The sequence below is a fragment of the Uranotaenia lowii genome, chromosome 2 (assembly GCF_029784155.1).
Source record: "Uranotaenia lowii strain MFRU-FL chromosome 2, ASM2978415v1, whole genome shotgun sequence".
NCBI lineage: Eukaryota > Metazoa > Arthropoda > Insecta > Diptera > Culicidae > Uranotaenia > Uranotaenia lowii.
The window spans coordinates 239,071,657-239,093,833 of NC_073692.1; the positions used below are offsets into that span (position 1 = coordinate 239,071,657).

Below are 22,177 nucleotides of genomic sequence, written 5' to 3' on the forward strand. Positions count from 1 at the left end.
TGAAAACGCCTTGGGCACATTCCACCGTGACGTGAAATCGCTTTTCCGGCCTTTTCTGCACTGTTATCATTCTAGAAGTCAACCAATTAACTTGCAAATGAAAAAAAAATTATAGCAAACGGTCGCAAATAGAATTTCTTTCAAAATGAATATAATTTGGTCATTTTAAAATTTCAGTTGTTTTTGTTGTGATTAATTACTTTTGTGACGTGAATTCACGCTAGAATTAACCATTTCGGACTTTAGTACATACATCTTTGATTTCCTGTTCTCTTTGTAGAAATAGAATATCGGTGTCTTCGAAAAAGTTGTAAAAAAACAATTACCCACAATTTGAAGTACGGAGCTTCTCGATTGAACAACACCGAATGAAGTTATGCTTATTTGAAGTTGGGACGTGAATTCACTCAGTTCAAACAGAACAGGGTAGTTGACTGGAGTCACGTCACGAAATATAAAGTTATACTGTGGTTATACTGAACCATTCTTTGGAGGCTTCAAATTTTATGTACACTTTCACAAAACGATATTTTGTTGTTCCGACTTTTACAACCATAAATTATCAGTATCTGCACCAAACTTTTTCCTTATTTTGATTGGCACTTGAATAGCAACATACTGAGGGATCATATGTTAAAATTACTACTCTCTTCCTTTAAAGATTCACCAAAAAAACTTTTTTATTATTTTTTCAATCCTTTTGTATTTTTATTTCAAAATAATGAACTTTTTGAAAAAATCAACTTAATTATTCTCGATTTGTAAAAATCCGACCATCTGGAGTGTCAAAACAGCTTTCAGAGCACATTTTTCATATAAAATTTAACAAAAAATCAAATTTTGTGACGTGAATTCAATCATTCGCGCTGTTGTAACTCAGCTAGATTCCAACCGATTTCTATAAATTTTAGAGTTTTAGAATAGTCTTATCATTTTCAAAGAAAATCTCATTTTTTAATACCAAAAAAAGTAAGTTTTCTCGTAAAATTAAAAACTTCCCTTTATTGTGACGTGAATTCACTCATTTGCTACTGTTTTTGTTCGCTTTTCAAACCAACTACATTGGATATAAACAAATTCATTTTTCTACAAAATGAAGCCGTGTTTTTTGGCTTCTGAACATACTAAGAATATTCCAAAAAAAATCATCCATATATTGAAATTATTGATTTTGTAAAAGTTGTCAAAAACACCACTTTTTTCGACAAAAAAAACTGATTTTCAAAATCATCTAAAACATGTGTAAAAAAACTTTTTTCTCTTTTTTCCGTTGGTTTTGTGTGATTTTAATTATCAAAATTATAGACAATTTTGAGATTTTTTGATACGCGAACGGATAAAAATCACTTTTGAGCGGTACAAGCGCGTGGAATATGTCCTTGGTAAATATTTAAATTTTGGTAATAGAATACTTTTGATTACATACATTCAGGATCAGTAAGTAAATTGTCTAGTGGCAGCCCTGAAGGGAGTATTCGTACAGCCACTCGGTTCCATAGAGTTTAATTGAAAGTTACGTTGCAATGACCACAGCCTGACCTTACAGGGAGCCCAAAAGTTATTGAACTGTCAAGCGGGAAACAGTTGCGAATGAATTATGCGCGTTGCGTATGGTGGCTGTAAAAACTACCAACCACCGTTTGCGTCCGGGATGCAAATATGGACGACGACGACGACGACGTGTTGAAAAAGGGTTCTGCAAAACGGGCCACTCCCCTTTCCCGCTCAAAATTCTCGTTTCCCCCACGCTTCGCTTTGCTTCGATGGGTCGCCTCAACCGATCGATCATTTTGACACGCTAATGACAGGGTTTATGTTTTTCTATCGCGCAATGATTGGTTCCACACCTCAACTATGTAGGCTCTGTTGTCAGCGTTAGGGTTTCTCTCTCCGCAGAACATCTGAATCAGTTTAAACTCAATATGTAGCGTTGAAACATTAACGTCAAATACCGAATCGTGCGGGAACAATTAGTACAGATTTTTTCTAATTCGAGGACTGTAACAAGAAGCCGATGTTTGACAAACAATAGCGTCCGGTTAGCCTAGGTTAGGGTTACTACTTACTGTGCATTGTTGATGATCCGATCATCATCATCGTCATGACGAGAGGGATTCATCAAATGAGGAGAGGAATAGCGGTGTTCGATAGCAGCTATGAAGTCATAAAGTCTATCTAACGCCACACGTTTTACGAAACACAATACTATCGATGGCAGGAGATCTTTTGCACGGTTATCCATCTCGAACTAACCGGCTGCATTATATCAGTCGCTGAAAATTTAACCCTCAACCTAAGTCAACAAGATGGGTATTGTTTTCCCGGTGGTGGCAATTTCGATCTACAATTTATGCATGAAATCAGAATTTCATGTTTCGTGTCAACTTAGATCACCACAGTTTTTCAAACTTCATTGCCTTCATTAATGTTGTTTTTGCCTAAAGCATACAAACATCAATTACATTGACTCTAAGAAAATTCTACGTACTTTAATTTTATTTACGTAGCGATGAGTTTCGGAGACTCGGTTAAATTTACATGCTTTTCCAGTTGTTTCTGTTTTTGAGGGTCCATTCTGTTGGAAGAACTACAAAGTGTGTAAAATTGGCGTTGACAACGTTGTGCTTCTCACTCGTACCAACATAGAAAACATTAACCAGTCAACAAAATATTATCTATCCCACTTGTACACACGACAAATTTATCAAATCGGCGCTAAGTCATAGCGAAAACGTCAAGAAATACTTTACTGATAAATCGTTCCACACATTTCACAAAGTAGTTTCAAACATTATCATCGAATATATGGAACTGTCAAACTGGAGTGTGTTTTGTGCGAATCAAGGAAAAAATGTGTGAAAAATACAAACGTTTGTAACACATTTTTTCCTTGATTTGTTCTGTCTTTATGAGTTAAAGCGAGCTTATCTGAGCGATCACATACCATCTTTTTGTTCGTTCGCTCTGCAAGTTTTCCCAATTGTGGGGCGAACCACGCTTGGCCTACTAATGTGTGGTGATAGATGCAACTCTATCTGTATCTACCACTTCATAGAAGTTGACCCGTGGGGAGCAAAAATTTGATATGTGATGATAATGCTTCTCGATAAATTCTACCCGCATACCATCTTTCATTTCATCTAACGTTCTATCCGTCTATAAAATTTCATTATCTTAGATGTCCCTACTAAAAAGGACATCACTTTTCACCGCTAAGGCCGATAAATTGAAGTGATTAACATCTGAAAGTTATGACGTTTCATAGACGGATTCTTCTAACATTCTTACTCTCTATAAAATGACATAATCCAGATATTCTTACTAAAAAGGACATCACTTTTCACCAATACGGCCGATAAACTCAGCAAAAAACGTACACTATGAAAAATACTATTATGAATGCCATAAGATTCTCTTATGAAGTGGCGCCATAAGAAAAATTAATGAAATTCATAAGATTGTCTTATGACGCGAATGAATTCTGAAGATGAACGCCTACTTCAATGAGAGGTTGTAGCTTTTCATAAGAGATTCTTATGGAAACAGTAAATCACTAATAAGAAAATTTCTCGATATTTCATGCTGAAAACATTCACTTTATTGTTTGCCAAATTTGTTTAAAATTAAATTCTTCATGGTCACCATCAGCAGCGCATCAACAGACGGCTCCATCAAAGTTTTTTTTTTGCCGCATCTTAATCTTCGACCTTTCGTTTTTTGCCGATCAGCTTGCTGAAAAGTAAACAAATAATGTATTGTAGTTTGCTAATATATTCAACGTTCACACCAAAAACATCAAATCGAACTTACCATTCCGGAGATAACAATAACATTTAACATTGAAGGAAAACTATAATAACTATGAACTGGCGATTGCTTCGTACTGTTAAATGATGAAAAAAACTGATGCTATGAATGAATGTGTTCATCATTTTTTCACAATGCCGTTTCTTCTATTTTTCATAAGAACATCGTATGAAAATTAAAACAATTTCATAAGACTCTTATGAAAAATTAGTTTGGACGCAAAAAGTGGTTCATAAGATGTATCTTATGAAATTTATAATAAGATTTCCTCTGAGTGTAGATTACGGAGTTTATTCCCTTCATAATAATAAACTTCAGCTATAAAATTAAAAACACGGCCTCATAGCATAGGTGATAATCAACTATCAGACTATCGACCGTAACGCGATGTTAACAAACTGAGAAGACTATACATCGAACGATCCTCTTCTGAGTTGACTGAAATTTATCTGGGCGATCACATACCATCTTTTTGTTCGTTCGCACTGGAAGTTTTTCGCTACTGTGAGGAGGTTGATGCTGTATCTACCACTTCATAGTAGTTGGCTCGCGCCGAACAAAAATTCGGTATCTGATGATAATGTTTTTAATAAATTCTTCCGCTTATTTTCACCATCTTTTATTTCTGCTGTCTTTCCATTCGTCTATAAAATTTATTAACCTTAAAATGTTTTCACTTGAAAGAACATCACTCATTCATTTACTTAATACAAGATTACAACTCGTAGGTTAGTGCCGCACCGGCGAACGTCGCCCAGACCGAAATCGTACCGTTGGATGCCACACCGGCCGACGTTCCTAGGGCGTTAATGGAGATGAAATTCATTTTGAGCATTAAATGTATTGTTTTTATGTTTTTTTTCTTTCACAGACGACACCAGTTCCGGAATGGCTAATCGCTTTTGCTTATGCTAAGCGAGTGCTGGTGTCCAACCCGCTAGAGCACTTGCTCGAGTGCGGCCACAGTGCTTACGCCCCAGCTTTCAGAGGCCAGCCCAAAACTATTGGACCTCGAGGGCGACGGCATCACAGTTCAAGGTGTGACAAACGAAAGGACAGGTCCTGCACCGCTCATAATAAACATTGCTTGTAAGGAGAATTAGACTCCGGGAAGGAATCAAGTTTGTTTTGACGGATAATGTCGGAGTCGAAGAAAAACAACTTGTTTTAAGAACGGTCAACCGAAAAGAGGAATTTTATTTCATTTAGATTTAAAAATACAACTTTTCCCGCAATTTTGACACAAGACAGGAACACATTATCGCTGGCAACATTATAGCGGGGATTTCGGTTCGAATTGCTTGACTACTTTCAGACGTTTTGCGGAATAACAGGGTGACCAATAGGTTCGAGATTGAACAAAGTCGTATCGAGCTAGCAAACAGCTAAATCAGAACATAAAACAGGTGCAGACCAAGTTCGTCTGGAGTCTTCTGATGGACAATGAAACCTATGTCAAGGCTGACTTCGGACCAATCCCAGGTCAAAACTTTTACTTGGCAACGGCTCGGAGGGATGTTCCAGTCAAGTTTAAATCTGTTTTTGCCGACAAATTTGCACGTAAATGTCAGATTCGGCACTGCAGCTGCGGCAAAAAACTAAAGTTTTCGTTTCAAGTAAGACAATGACCTCGGAACTATACCAAAAAGATTGTCTCCAAAAACGAATTTCGCCATTCATTCGATCCCACGACCATCCCGTAATGTTTTGTCTAGATTTTACGAGCTGTCGCTACAGAAAAGTCGTTCAAGAATGGTATGCAGAGAAAGGAGTCCCATTTGTTCCATAAAACCTTAACTCCCTCCCCCCAACTGCCTCATTTTCGACGTATTGAAAAATATTGGGCAATCATGAAGAAAAGACATCAATCAGATGAAGACCTGGTGGAATAACATTAATGAAACGATGGACGAAGAAGATGTGCGTCGTCTAATTAGCCGTGTTACAGGAAAAAAAAAATCTAGAATTCCTTCGAAACCGTGACGAATAGATTTATCCGTTTTTTTTTTTCATAAAAAGACAAGCTGACCCGGAAAACTTTGTTGGGCCTTCGAATTTCGCAAAAATAATGTATCTACATATAGATAATCAGAAAGAAGGTAAATAGTTATCCATGTTTATGAAACTGGATTAATACCGTAAAATAGAGTGAATCGAGACAATTTTAGGACCTATTTTCGATATATTTCCGTCATATTTTGTTAAGTGGACCTTAAAAATATCATCTTGGACGTAAATCAGTGCGTGGTTGTTCACTTCGCAAATATTTAATAGCAATTTTACCCATAAAGGTCGAGCAGTTGCGTTCGTAATATCGAGCAGTTCGGTTCGTTTTATTGTGTGCTCCGTTCGTAATTGTTTTCAGTGCGATAAATTCCTTTAATATAACTGAAAGTAATGGATGGGATAAGCTTCTGACATTGAGTTTTACACAGAATTTGAATGGAAAAGTGATAATTATATGCATTTGATGGATGGATTTTACGAACTTTCAAAAGTGAGTTTGCGACAAGTGTGAAAATGAAATTCATTTCTTCTTCTTTTCTACCCGGCGGTAAAATTTCATAATCTTAAGTTTTTCTTACTTAAAATCGCATAACTTTGCACCGATAAGGCCGATAAATTAAAAAAACAAATAAAGTTAACAGTACAAATTCTCTTCATTATATTAAAACTTTGATTGAAAATACCTAAAACACGGCATCATAGCATCGGTGATAGTCCACTATCAGTCTATAGACTACAAATCTTTTGACATTCACGTCTACTGTGCAAGACAGTTTTGCCATGGGATCTCAAACCGACGTCATCTACACTGACCTGTCAGCTGCTTTCGGCAAGGTGAACCATGACATAGCCATCGCCAAACTGGATCGTATTGGTATATGTGGGCCTCTACTGGAATGGTTCTGCAGCTACCTGGTTGTACGAAAAATCATTGTTAGAATAGGTGAATTATTTTCCAGTCAATTCTCTGTCTAATTCCGGAGTGCTTGAAGGAAGTCATCTAGGACCAATAAAATTTCTGATGTACTTCAACGACGTGCTGTTGCTTCTTGATGGTCAAAAACTAGCGTATACCGACGACCTGAAACTGTATCGCCGCATCAACGATCCCGAGGATGTAAGCCTCCTACAGAGCCAGTTCAATCTCTTCGCCTCTTGGTGAGATGTGAATTGCCTTCCCTTGAATCGTAGTAAATGCGCAGTAATTTCGTTTTCCCGCAAGCGTGTAACGAACTGTTTATCTAATAAAGAGAAAAATATTATGAACCACCTTATTCAAGATAAGACGGTAGAATCGATCTAGTCTAATCGTAACCGTTTGCAAGCATGTAGTGCCATCTGGTGGCCGATAGCGTCGTAAGTCAAGATTCAACAAACAGTTCAAACGGTGCCGCTCCAACCGTTTGAGCAAGATTGCTTTTGGGTTATAACGTCGGAGAAGTTTGTCCCTTGGACCCAGTAAAACCACCATACGTATGTGTGCAAGTGAGAAAGGAACTTGCGCCAAAAATGTGGCCTATTGTTTTAAGAATTCGATGCCGATTCCTGACCGGCCTTGATCCACTTGATACTTGCTTCGACACTTGCTTAATAGAATCAAAACCGTTAGGAATGTGATATTTGAGATTCTGGAGATTAACATAAAAATTCTTAAAAAGATATTAGTCGATTTCATTTAGAGAAAAATAAAACGTTATCATAAAGTAAATTTAATTGATACTAGCATTGAGTAAGTGTAAAAATCGTTAAAAATACAAATTGATAAAATTACATGTACTTTACATAAAGTTTTATTAGTCTAGCAGGATAGCAGGCTCAAAGCTAGTTAAGTGAACAGGCTACGTGAAATAAAAAGCGTATAAAAAGGTAACTAATCCTGTTGTTGCGATTTAGTCGGGATTATCATGATAACCGTTGACAGGTAACCCGCGTCAACGTGGGTGTTAGTCTGGGGTTGGAAAACCCACGCCACAACTGCATCCATCGGCTCTAGTGGAAAGCAACAGGCAATCGGCTGGCTCATACTCGGTTGCGGATTGAGAACCCCCGAGTCGTGAACTTATCTGGCCTCCACTAATTACCACGTGGCATCGCTTCTCGGCAAGAAAGTGGGCCTCAATCGTCTGGCTCATACTTGGTTACGGATTGAGAACCCCCGGATTGAGCTCGCCGGACGGTGCTTGACCCTTCCCATGTGTCGTCCAGTCCCTCGGTTACTGTGTCAAGTAACCGACCATTGCCGAAACAATCCTCGTTGCGATCTGAGGACCCTCGGTTTGTGCCCATCCGCCGGGTTTGTGCATTCCCACGTGTCGTGCAGATCCTAGACTGTAGTGTCAAGCAAGCGACTATCGCCGGAACCATCCTCGTTGCGGACTGAGAATCCCCGGGTTGTGAATTTGCACCTGCGCTCGTACGGAACCACGTGCCAACTTTCGTCCACTTCCGGTTGTTAGTCAACAGCCTAAACCCGAAGGCAATAAGAAGAAGACGAATCAGCGACGGTGCGAAGCTCGGACCAAACTCGGTTGGCGATTAGGAATCTCGTGCCCTGGCAGCCCGATTCCTCCTTGGTCAAAAGTAACACCTACCTGTCAGCGTTGAAATCCCACCAACAAAGGTCGTGGATGAGTACTTGAAATCCCTCACAAAGAATCGCATACACACCAAAAGTAAAACGATTGTAAATTAGGAAATGAGTAGCAGGGAACCAGAAAGGAGTTTACCAAATCGGATAATAATATACAAACTAGAAGTAACTATAAACATTCCGCCTTTTGACTTCAGTTCAATAGCGCCCGAAAGGCAGGTGTTCTGGAACGAACGAGCCACTGAACCACCCTAATATGCAAAAAGGCCCAGTAGCAACATGGCGATGCTGCGCGCATTAACGGATGTAAAGCGCGCCAAAAAACATTCGGGTTTTCCTCGGGTCTCGGGTTTTCCAAAGGGTCGAGACAAATTTAGCGCCAGGTTCGGCCTCTTTTCCCAGCCAACCACCAGCGAAAACGGATCACGGTAACACTATCAGAGGCCCGTGAGGCCAGAGTCAGAGGCCAGCATGGCTATAGTCAGAGGCCCAGAGAGGCCAGAGTTTGTGTCGGAATAATTGTATTGTAGTTCTAAGTTCGGTAATACAGTCCACTAATTTGTAATGTTTTGAGAATGAGTGCGTATTTTCATTCAGTAAAGAAAGGTCTGATGCTATCGATCCTGCCATCAGGGGCGATCCTGAACATGGTGCTATCGAGCCAGATTATTATCAGCGGATAGCATTAGACGGTATGTTCGGTATGGTATGTATGCGAGTGTGATAGAAATGTGTTTGAAACGTTAAAAATCATTCAGCCGTTGCGTTCAGTAATCAAAAATCCCTTAAATCAAATCGACTATGAAATAGGACCCTAGCTGCATATGGCGTGTGTGTTTCTTAAGCTATCCAAATGTACGTGAAAAATCTATCCTAATTTCGTCTAGTTGTTGTGTAAATAGGAATCCACCCATCATCTATCCACTTCCAATAGTGTGATCTATCCTACAATTCCTCCATCGAGTTTGTGTCATCGACAACAAAATGGTACATTCGTGAGCAATTCAGTTTGTTATTTGGAAAAATATTCGAATTTCGTTTCTTTTGCCATCCAATGAAAGCAGCAGACGTAGTATCTGCGTGGCGTAGTCGTAATAATGTAGACAAAGACTTACTTGTATTCGATTAATCAATTTCGAGGAATTTCCTTGAATCAATTCGCAAATAAGCGATTCAATCACTTTTCAAACTTTTCAACAAATTTATTTTACATCATGTGTTACGAATATTGATTATAAGAGAACAAGAAACATATTCACCACTAAATGATATAAGACCGAGTCGACATCACATTAGATCAATTAAATATAAAGTAATCATCCACAATAAAAGTGGCTCAGAAAATGTTCAAAAGAGCTAACAATCATTTCATTATTCGAGTTGAGGATCAATAAGTAAGCGTACGAACAATCTATTAAAGTGTCAGCTAATTTCAACCGAAAAGAATAAGCGCCGATGGGGTCGAGTCTTGAACGTCCACAATCTGTGTGTTATTCACCACATTCATTGCACTTGCAGAATCCACCTCCTATAGCGACAAGGTGGGAACTGATCGGAAAATGGAATATGGTGTCAAAAAACAATAGCAAAACATTCGCGCTGGTCCAGCAAACTCGCCGAACATTATAAAACCGTCGTTGTTTTCCAATATTCCGGGTATTTGAGGTTCGTTCAAGTGGATTACACCGTAACAAAAGGATTCATCGGTAGTGCAAATGTTTCTCCTCGAGTGCTTGTTTTTAAAGAAGAGTTTCAAGAGCCGCAAAAGAAAATTAAATTTTGTATTTGTTGAAGGCAAAATGGTGGTGCTTAACTATCTGGATTATTGCTGGCGCCGGTTTCGTTTTTTACATCTGCACACAGAAATGTCTGAGGATGCCGTAAGGTTCTACGGTGGTCAATGGAACTCCCCCGTAAAAAGGCGATGGAATCGTCGATGAGATAATTGCCAATGAGTTTCAGGTAGATCATGTTATTCATAAATATTCCATTTTATTCTTACCATTTCGCTATTCAACAATCCTTTGAAATTCCAGAACGATGTTTTTTAGTAAGATTATATGCGAACGTTTAAGAACAAAACTAAAACCCCTTAGATCCTACAAATATCCCCATTCTTTCCAACAAGGTAAAGTTGGTTGGTTCGAAGTATTCAAAAATCCATGATATTTATCGGGTTTCCGTTGCGCAATATATGTTGAAATTATGATCAGATATGTATGTCGAGGTTTCTCAACGTGAAAGTTTTATTCATTTAAGCTATTTTTTAAAACGGTTCAAAGTCGCACGTTTTATTCTGGTTCATAAGATACTGTCATCGGGAGATGTTGAATTGTTGGAGTTGTATTGAAAACTATGTTGGTTCAGTTTGAGAATTGGTCATAACTTTCAGAATTTGTTGAAAACTTTATCACTGAAATCAGTGTCGTTGAAGTCGGTTTTTATGTTGGGATTTTATTGAAACACAGTCAGTCGGTATTTAGTCTGCTTGTTTGTCAGAAAACGGTCTGAGGGGCCTGGTCATCTCGGACCAGGTACGCCACGAATAAGTCAGCAAATCATTCAGACTATGTCAGAACACCATTCAGTATAGAGGGGCCTGAGCACAGCGAATCAGGTTCGCCTCGAATATGTCAGCAAAACATTCAGTTTTTTGGGAACCAGTTGGGTTCAAATCGGTATAAAAATCATTCGTGGACACAGTCAGCATCGGTCAGCTCATCATTCAGATTCACTTCAATAAACTCTAACAATACACGTACAATTATTGGGATAAAATCATAAAGGGAATCAAGCGGGATTCCATTCGGTAAACATTCGGTCATCAATTCGGTTCATGTTCGGAGTAGGCGTTGGAATTCGTTTTTCGGTTAACCTGATCGCGGGATCAGGACATTTATGTGACGGTTTTTTTTTTTTGCTGTGTCATTTCTGCTGCAATCGGGCATGGCAATACCAGGGCTTTCCAGCGCGCCTCCAAACACACAAATTACTTCCGGAAGTTTTTTGTGCAGTCACTCCGCCATCAGGAGTTATCGGGAATCCAAGAGATTCAATTATTCGGTATCATTCGGTTATATCATTCGGTACACTTCAGAGTTGCGTTGGATTTCGGTTTTCGGATAGTCTGATCGACGGGATCAGGACTAGCATTTGGCGGTTTTCATCAAACATCATCCTGGATTAAGTACCAGGACTTTCTAACGCAACTCTGCATCACACAAACACACATACACTTACACACACAATCAATCAATCGAAATGAAGCTATCGGAGTATGAGTCAGTGATGAAACGGTTTGACTATATTGGTGAGAAGTCACTTGGGATTCCAAGTCGGAAACCCATCCAGAAACACGTTCAGAAAAACATTCGGAAAATCATTCAGAAAACTGGTCAGAAAAACAGTCTGAAAATATTGTTGGGAAATAATTCAGAATTTGTTGTCGGACAAACAATGAGAGCAAAGTCGGAAAATTGTCAGAATTGAGTCAGTAATGAAATGTATGTTTGAGTCAGTATTTTATGTGTTTGTATTTTGGTCTGCTATGTGTCGGAAGAGCTTGGGAACTAGAATGTTCGGCTCATGTTAGTTAACGAAAGTCAGAGAGCTTGGAGAGCTCAGAATTTTAATGCCAGAATAACATTGCGGAGAAAGTCAGAGCATGAGTCGGCATCATCGCGCTGATCTTGGCAAGCAGATCAGCGCTTGCAAATCAAGGTCAAGTATTCCTAAATTAAAGTGTAGATTAGAAGAGTGATACTTCCTTTCCCAAGCATTCAGGATTCGACATCAGGCTACTACTGGACGAAGGCCGACAACCAGACAGGTTGCAAAAGTGGCAAGGGTCGGTATCCAAACTCCGAGGTCGATGTGGATCAACGGCGGGCGGCCACCATTCAACGAGCGCAGGTCATCGGTGTGGTTCAGCGCAATACACAGCACAACACAGCAAGAAAGGTTTCGAAATGCGTACGTCCCGTCGCCTTTCAAGGCGGGCGGCATGTTCTGGAACGAACGAGCCACTGAACCACCCTAATATGCAAAAAGGCCCAGTAGCAACATGGCGATGCTGCGCGCATTAACGGATGTAAAGCGCGCCAAAAAACATTCGGGTTTTCCTCGGGTCTCGGGTTTTCCAAAGGGTCGAGACAAATTTAGCGCCAGGTTCGGCCTCTTTTCCCAGCCAACCACCAGCGAAGACGGATCACGGTAACACTATCAGAGGCCCGTGAGGCCAGAGTCAGAGGCCAGCATGGCTATAGTCAGAGGCCCAGAGAGGCCAGAGTTTGTGTCGGAATAATTGTATTGTAGTTCTAAGTTCGGTAATACAGTCCACTAATTTGTAATGTTTTGAGAATGAGTGCGTATTTTCATTCAGTAAAGAAAGGTCTTATGCTATCGATCCTGCCATCAGGGGCGATCCTGAACAGCAGGCAATCACTTCTACTCAAGCTGTTGTCGTAGCGTGCAAGTTTTTGGATTAGACTGCTTCAATAACGAACAAGTTTTCTATTGTAATGTAATTTGGCCTTCTGCGTAATGAACTTAAGTATCTACGGGATTCTAGATCAAGTGTGTTGACGTCTTGGTTTAAAACCCTATCCTAAACCTGAGAAACGATTGTTCGAGCCACTTATTCCGCACCCGCCTTGTGAAAGAGTCTTGGCCGACATTTCAACTCGTGTCAGCAATCTTTCATTGTGGAAGTGGCGCCCTTAAACAAGTTGCTGGCATTGATGGTGAGACAAAAATATCCGTTACAAGCGGCTCCCGTTATCAGCCATTTATCATCTTGGAAACGAGGCTATTCGCTCGAGTCGAACAAGTGGAAGATCTTGGCGTGATTCTTGACGCACGGCTGAATTTGAAGATTCACACTAACTCCATCGTCGACAAAGCCTCCAGATGTCCGGGTCTTCTTTTCTGCCTGACGAAAGACTTCAAGGATGTCTACTGCTTGAAGAGCCTTTATTGTAGCTTGGTTCGATCAACCCTTGAATATGCCTCGGCTGTTTGGTGCCCATATTATCAAAACGGCTCAGAGCGTATTGAGGCCATCCAACGACGTTTTTTGCGATACGCTCTCCGACAACTCAACTGGCACGACCCGTTCCAACTTCCCAGCTACGAGAGTTGCTGTCGTCAAATCGACATTGACACGCTGCAAGCCGGCCGGACCACCACACGAGCCTCAGTCGTTGCAGATTTGCTCTTATCGATAATAGACTGTCCCGCATTGTTAGAGGAACTTCGACTCAACGTACGACCACGAGTTTTGAGGAATCGTGATCTAGTTGGCTCGTGCCGAAAAAAAATTTGGTATGTGATGATAATGCTTCTTATAAATTCTTCCCGCTCATTTTCGCCATCTTTCATTTCTTCTAACGTTCTATCCGTCTATAAATTTCATAACCTTAAGATGTTCTCACTTAGAATGGACATCACTCACTCATTTACTTAAAACAAAATTACAACTCGTCGGCTAATGCCGCACCGGCGAACGTGGCCCAGAACGGAATCGTGCCGGTGGATGCTGCACCGGCTGACGATCCTAAAGCGTTGAAGATGAAAGTCATTTTGAGCATAAAAATATTTCCATGAAAAAGCCCTTGCTTATGCAAATCGAGTGCTGGGGTCGAACCCACTCGACCGAGTGCGGGCAGAGTACTCAGAGGCACGCCCCAGGTGTGACAACCACCACAAACGCAAGGACAGGTCCTACACCGCCCTACTAAACATTGCTTAAGATGTGGAGACAGGGTGGCCACAACTTTTTCATTTTGAAATTCCCGGTTTTTTCCCGGTTTTCCAGGACCAAAATTTAAGGTTTTCCAAACTTTGATTGTCTATTTTCGTCCGCCTATAGCAGAATTTTCATCTTATTTCATTCATTTGGTTGATTCATAACACTCAAATAATTGAACACTCAAATGAGTTCGATTCTATTTTAAGGATTTCATCACATTAATATATGGATGATGTAAAAAACATCCTTCAAAAAATCTTTATGGGGTTTTAAATCATGTTTGCCATGCTTTTTTGTTTTGTTATGTGTTACAGATATCAACTGTGTTACTACAGCTCACAAAATCAACGACTCTAGAATTTAAAATTGTTTTGGGGACGTTCAATATTAGGCCGAATATTCGGTCGAATATTTTATTAAGTTTTTAATGAAAAACAAAAGCGATTATTTCTATTTCCTTGTATTTCTTCCATTTTAATGCCCCTCATGTTTTGAGTCACTTATTTTCAACCACGAAGGACATCAGATGACTTGTCGCTTCAAGGGTGTTTATAAACAAGGAGATTGGGTTCCTGTGAACTCTGGGACAAAACATGTTGAACCAGGTGCCAAGCTGTTTGAAATTGCTTATTTGATAACAGATTAGATGAAGATCGAATTTGAGTAAGATATTTTCAAAATAATTGTTAAACAACGTATTAACATAATCGGAAAATTTAGGAAGATTTTTGAAGAAAAAAATTTAAAAAGGCAAACCTGAACGAAATCTAGACTTTATTCTTAAATATACAAGAGGAAAAAGACTGAAAAACCTAAAATTTAAAGTTTCATTGAATTACAGCAACAGTGTAAAAATCGTATCGTGGATCAAACAAAAATTTATGTTCATTTTGAAATTTATTGAAAATCCTTTTTGAATACAAAATCTTAAAATTTTCAAAGAGAAATTTTAGATTAATCCGAATAAACCCGGGCAAAATATGAAAATTTTTAATCAATATCTGGGCATTCCGGCCAGATTTAACTTAACTCGATTTCTTTATTGGATTTTTGAGCAAGCCTGGATATATCAATAAAACCTGGAATAAACGATAATCAAAGTATAAAGCGATATGTGTCAGAATTATCATGTAAGATCTACAGAGAAAGGTGTACAGATAACCCTAATATGTTTTGCTGAACCATTAGTTTTTGATGATTGTGTAGCTTTTTTAACATTACTCTAGGACATTTCATGAATTATCCAAAATCATTTGAAAATTTTGACAAGTCTGTTATTGTATAAATTTATATAATAAATATTCGGCCTATTCGGCCGAATACTTAGCTCAACTATTCGGGGAACCGAATATTCGGCTTAACGGTTTTTTGGCGATATTCGGCGCCGAATATTCGGTACATCTCTACTAATGAATATAAAAAAAATGCGAAAGAAATTCAATCAAGAAAATCATGATATCCAAATTTATTATCATAAAATTAATTGTATCGTCAATCAATAAAAATAAGAAAAATTAATTTTTGATTTTCAAAGTGTAATAAAATTAAACTTTGCAGTTTAAATTGATTGATTGATTATAATTTATTATATTTCCATCAAAAAAAAATCTTAACGTTTTCATTTTTCATTCAGTAGAGTATTAGTTTGTTATGCAGAAAAATGTGGATTTCATTTCAGTGAAAATAGTAACAGTTAATTGTTTAACACATATTTTTATGTTGAGCCAATTTCTCGGGGTAAACATATGAGAATTAGATAACAGTTCCGGTTAATAATAGAGGTATAACGAATTTTGTAATGATTGCTTGAAAACAAGCCCTGTATCAGGAAAATAAATCTTATCTTAAATTTAAAAATAACTTAGTTTTGAGTAAAATATATCATTGATAACTTACAAACCTGAGTTGAGTGGATATATTCGAGGAGTGCAGACGCATTATCGAAAAGCTCGCCTATTATAATTCGGTTCTCCACAAAACGCTTAAAGTTTATTGTCAAGCCTATTATTGTTTAAATTCCAAGGTCATACAAAACAAAAGCTTCTGTTTCTGAAGTTTCCGGAAACGTGTAGCCATCATGGCTACGGGCGCCTCGCAGGTGCCATCCTGGATGTCCGATCAAGTATTTCCTACGCTGTCCCGTGACCGGCCTCTATCTTCAGAACCTAGGTTTCTAAGGATCAAACCTACCGATGGATCTTCGCTGAAAGACGTGTCGCCTTTTCTTCTTACTAGAACGATTGAATCATGTGCTGGAAAAATGTTGCAAGCATGGATGAATAACCGTGTTGGAGAATTTTGTGTTCAAGTACAAAATAGAACATGTGAGAACAAACTTTTGAAGCTGACACGGGTGGATACTGGATCATCCAGCATTCCAGTTCAAGTCAAATCGTATGATAACCTGAATCAGTCCAAAATCGTAATTTCATGTCAACAACTGATCGACTCAGATGAAGAGGAAATTCTTCAAGAATTGAAGGATCAAAATGTGGTTGCGGTTTATCGGATAAAGAGGAAGGAGAAAGAAAACCTTGTGAACACTCCTGCTTTAGTTCTAACAGTAGACTCTAAATGTCCCCCAGAGTATATAAAGCTAGGATGGATGAAATGTAGAACGAGAAAATATTATCCCAGACCTACAAGATGTTTTACGTGTCTCCAATTCGGTCACATCTCTGCTGAATGTAAAGCCGACAAGATTTGCCAGAACTGTGCTGGACCGTTTCACGAAAAATGTAATCAACCTGCGAAATGTGCTTGCTGTCAAGAAGATCACCCAACGCTAAGCAACGAGTGCTCAAAAATGAAAGAAGAACAACTAATCGTTAAAGTAAAAATTGATCGAAACATATCGTTCTTGGAAGCGCGTCGAATTACGAAAGAACAGCAGAAGCAACCTGAAACATATGCTACAGCTACTAAAAATAATGACAACTCCAACTATCTTATGTTGCTCAAACGAATGGAAAGATTAGAGCATATTGTATCGGAACAGTCACGACTGCTGGAAGAAAAGGACAGAATAATAGAAGATCAGAAAACTACTATAAAGAATTTGAAAGAAGAACTCCAAAAATTGAACACACCTACAACGACCAGAAGTCCAACTGATGATGCTTCATCGATCAACATGAAACGGAAAGCTATCTCAACAACATCGGATGAAAAACAGAACTTGTTAAAGAACAAGAAAATTACATCACAAGAAGAACTTGTCTACATCCCTGAAACCGCTACATCCGGGGAGAGTGTATCTGACGATACTGCAGAGATGTCCGAAGATTTCCTGAGCGAAGATGACCCGTTCGAGAATGATTTATTTAAGGAATCACCACCCAAAGGCAACGAAGTAGCTGTGCATCAAAAGGCCTACCGAACATTGGAATCCGACGGACCGCTGGGGTCTACAAATTCGACGTAATGGCTCCATTAATCCAGTGGAATTGTAGAGGTTTTGTATCTAGAAGAACAGAGTTACGAAGTCTTATTAGTAAGGTAAGCCCAGCAGTAATAGCACTTCAGGAAACATTTTTGTCTAACGACAGTAATTTGCAAGTTAAAAACTATCATTCTTTCAATTACATACATCGAGGTTTAAATAACGCCCCCTGTGGTGGAGTATCGCTTTTAGTTAAAGATAAAATCAAACATGAGTATATTCAATTGAACACCAATTTACAAGCCATTGCTATTCGCGTATATATACCTAAGAAAATTACAATTTGCTCCTTATACCTTCCCCACCCAAGCTGGTCTAAAAGATCAATAGAGTTACTCATAGATCAACTACCTCCTCCTTTTCTTATTCTCACTGACTCTAACGCTCATCACCGCCTCTGGGGACACCCAGTATCCGACAGGGCTGGAAATTGGATAGTTGAAGTTTTGAACGAAAAGTGTTTACACTTATTTAATGATGGATCCCATACGTATGTGTCACCTTCATCTGGTAATACATCAGCGATAGATTTGACTTTTGGTTCTGTTGAATTAGCTCCGCTTTTTGACTGGAAAATTGTCCCAGACCTACATGGAAGTGATCACCACCCAATTTTATTGTCTCCTACAGAAAACAACGATTCTTTGATGACATGGCCTAGATGGAAATTTGAAAATTTAGATTGGGAACCTTTTAGAAATGATATTCTAGATGCAATTCGCCTTGGTAGGATAAATAGTCCAGAAGAATTTACAGAACAAATAAGAGTAGCAGCAGAAAACAATATTCCTAGAACTAGCGGTATACTTCATCCTCATCCGGTACCATGGTGGAGTGATGAGGTTAAGAAAGCAGTTAAAAAACGAAGAAAAGCATTACGAGAATTGAAACGGTGTCAAATAACCGATGACGATAGGGAACGAAAGTTGAACGAATACCATAGGGCAAACGCTGAATCCAAACGTATCATCCGTAAATCTAAAAAAGAATCTTGGCAGAGTTTCGTTGATAGTATAAATTCATCTACATCCCCTAAAGAAACATGGTTTAAAATTCGAAGTCTTAAAGGAGGACAGTCCAAAACACATACTCAGGTTATTGAAGTTGATGGAATTATGATCGACAGACCAGAAGAAGTAGCCGAGGCTCTTGTTAATCACTTTGAAGAAACTACATCCGATGATTTGTATAATTTGAATTTTAGAAAAAGAAAAGCAATTATCGAAAGAAGACCAGTTACTAAACCTGTAAATCAAATAGAAAGTATGAATAATGATTTCACAATGGAAGAACTATTATTTCACCTTGATCACCTTAAAGGTACATCCCCCGGACCGGATGGGATACACAATCTTATGTTGAAGAACCTCCCTGCGTGTGGCAAAATTAAAATGTTAGAAATATTCAACCATTGTTGGAGGGAAGGATGTTATCCGGACATATGGAAACATGGGCATGCCGTTGCTTTTCCAAAACCTGGAAAGAATTCTTGGGAATTGAACAATCATAGAGTTATCGTTCTTAACAGTACACCGGGGAAACTACTTGAGCGCCTAGTTAGTAGACGTTTGTTTAGCCTTCTCGAGGAGCGATCGCTTCTTGATTATCGCCAGTTCGCCTTCCGAAGAGGAAGGTCTACAACAGATCACTTGGTCGAACTTGAAGGCTGTATCAGAAATGCTAGAAAAAGAAAAGAACATGTAGAAGTAGCATTCATTGATCTATTTAAAGCCTATGATCGATGCTGGAGGCGACTGATAATGGAACAGTTAGAAAAATGGAAGATAGGTGGTAATATGTTCGATTTTATAGATTCTTTTCTGGGAGACAGAAAAGTACAAGTAAGAGTAGGGGGGATTTTATCTTCTTCTAGAACTTTGAAAAATGGAGTGGTTCAAGGCTCTGTACTAAGCGTTGCTCTATTTCTGATTTCCATTCAGTCACTATTTGAAAAATTTGATTCAAGATTTAATATTTTTGTTTATGCTGATGATGTCACGATTGTGGTTAGTCACTGTAATCCAATCATTGCTCGAAGATTAATGAAAATAGCTTTTGTAAAATTGGACAGATGGTCTAAGGAAACAGGTTATGAAATATCCATAGAAAAAACAAAAATAATGCACATATGTAATACTTACGCTCATGAATCTTTTGGATCAAATCTGATATATAGAGGCCAACAAATTGGTTTCACAAATGCTCAAAAAATACTTGGAATATATCTAGATAGGAAACTGTTGTTCAGCAAACACATACACGAATTAAAAAGTGAATGTCTCAATAGAATGAAAATTGTTCAATGGTGTGCTGGAGTTCGACATGGTGGAGACAGAAAAATGCTTTTACGAATTTATAAAGCTATGGTCCTGTCGAAGTTATTATATGGTTTCGCTGCATGGAGTTCAGCTTCCAAAACAAATTTGAAAAAATTATTCCCGGTTCACAATCAAGGAATCCGACTAGCTATAGGAGCCTTTAAATCTAGTCCGATCGAAAGCATTTTAGCAGAATCTGGCGAATTACCGTTGAACATGCTTATGGAAATGAACATCATTTTATTTTCTATTAAAACAAAAACTGCTACTCATATTCATAGAAGTTCTAACTTACCTATACATCAAAGATCTAATAATATTCTTTCGCAAAGAGCATTGAATCTTCCAGAGATGCTAGAAACTTCTGTAGATGATGCAAACTGGAAACTACCAAGCCCGAAAATCTGTTTTGATATGTGGACCAAAGGTAAAAAAGTTCCTGATTATGCGCACAAACATATTTTTCAAGATCTTAAGTCTCGCAAATTTAGAAACTTTGTAGAATTTTATACAGATGGATCAAAATCACAGTTTGGGGTAGGATGTAGTGTTGTATCATCGGATTTCAACAAACGAGTAAAACTTCCGAATGCTTGTTCCATTTTTAGTGCGGAGGCTTATGCCATACTTTGGGCGGTTGACGAAGCAGCTTCTCTAAGAAGCGCCTGTGTGATTTTCACAGACTCAATGAGTGTGTTAAAAGCTACCAAAAATAGTCGTCCAGATCATCCTATTGTAAAACGAATTGCAACTCGCTGTAGAGAAAATCAAAATATTACATTGTGCTGGATACCAGCACACAAACAGATTCATGGAAACGAAAAAGCTGACGTGGATGCAAAAGAGGCGGCATTACACGATCCCATTTTAATGACAAAATTATCATTGAAGGATATTAAAAAAGAAATAATTCGTGAATATCGAAAAATATGGGAAAATGAATGGTGGAGAACAAATCAAAAATTGAGATCAGTCAAATGTAACACTATTGCTTGGGATACTGCGTTTAGAGGAAGGCGATGGGAGGAGGTAGTGATTTGTAGATTAAGAATAGGTCATACAAGATTAACTCATGGTCATTTAATGGAAGGTGCAACAGTAAATCTTTGCTCGACTTGTAATGTTACAAATGATGTGAAACATGTTTTGTTAGAATGCCGTAAATATGATAATGAAAGGTGTGAATTTAATTTAAACGGCTCATTGCAGTTCGTACTAGGAGATGATAGGGAAAGAATAGAAAATCTGCTGGGTTTCCTACAAAAAACTAATTTATTAATTGATATTTAGAGGAAAATTGTATATCTTAATTTGTAAATGTATGTTGACAATTGTAATAATTTTCATGACACGAATAGCCTCATAGGTGTAAAGTGTCACTAATAAAGGAAAAAAAAAAAAAAAAAAAAAAAAAAAAAACTTACAAACCGACAACCGTCTATAAAAAACAAAAACAGATTTCGAATATATCTATCATCCTCCATTTGATAGAGGATTAAGATATTACCTATCTATTCTAGATTCAACGAAACAATGCTTGAAAAAAATCCTCAAGCTTAAAAAAGCAATAGAAAAAATGTAACTATTTATAACAGCATTGAAGAACATTTATGAGTTTCGATATCAAAGATTTAAATTCTTTTTACAACTTGGTTTAAGACTTTAATTTTTTTTTTATTAATGCTTTTAAAAAAATATTTGATACATTTTGATTTGAAAAAATATTCCGAAATATCCTTACATTCTCATATTTCATCAGACTATGGAAAATAAACTAAAAGGACGCCTCAGTTTTCTCAAAAGTTTCAACTATTAGCGCTCTTCGTAAAAGTTGGTCATTGATTCGAAACCTATGAGTTTAGTATCTTTGAATAGTTCTAAAATGTGAACTTGAACAAATTATAAGAGACTTTTTGAATTTTTCGAAATTCTTCGAAGCAATTTGAACTCTAGGTGCCGGGAAGTTTAGTAAGTTTTTCCAATTTAGAGGTATGTAGTTGAAGAGAAATCAGAGAGTAGTTTGAAAATTTCCAAACTTATTTATTATTAAATCATACTTATCTTATACTAATCAACTTATGATATTCTTCTTACACACCGTTGAATTTTGACTTGGAAATTGAATTTATAATTTTGGGTTCAATCTCTGATTTTGGAACCAAAACTGAATTTTAGTTTAATTTTGTGAATTTTCCCGGTTTCGGGTCTGAATTCCCGGTTTTCCCGGTTCAATTTTCAATTCCCGGTTTTTTCCCGGTTTTCCC

General features: G+C 38.1%; 1 protein-coding gene and 1 long non-coding RNA gene across 3 annotated transcripts; one reads left to right on the forward strand and one right to left on the reverse strand.

The window, feature by feature from the left end:
* Window positions 1-16,230: 16,230 nt before the first annotated feature.
* Window positions 16,231-17,577, forward strand: LOC129742441 (uncharacterized). Its single transcript, XM_055734339.1, has one exon. It carries the CDS (start codon window positions 16,231-16,233, stop codon window positions 17,575-17,577), a length of 1,347 nt encoding a protein of 448 aa, XP_055590314.1.
* Window positions 17,578-18,687: 1,110 nt separating this feature from the next.
* On the reverse strand, window positions 18,688-21,281 carry LOC129747890 (uncharacterized). Of its 2 annotated transcripts, none has more exons than XR_008737595.1 (3): window positions 20,209-21,281; window positions 19,737-19,832; window positions 18,688-19,275 (listed from the first exon to the last, which is right to left on the reverse strand). It is a non-coding gene; the product is annotated as an uncharacterized LOC129747890 (long non-coding RNA). The 2 variants fall into 2 exon arrangements; XR_008737594.1 differs by having other exon boundaries at window positions 18,688-18,840; window positions 18,900-19,275; window positions 19,737-21,281.
* Between the last annotated feature and the right edge of the window lie 896 nt (window positions 21,282-22,177).

What these genes read in the sequence shown, in the direction of transcription:
- LOC129742441 (XM_055734339.1), top strand. Translation starts at nt 16,231, where the DNA reads ATGGCTACGGGCGCCTCGCAGGTGCCATCCTGGATGTCCGATCAAGTA.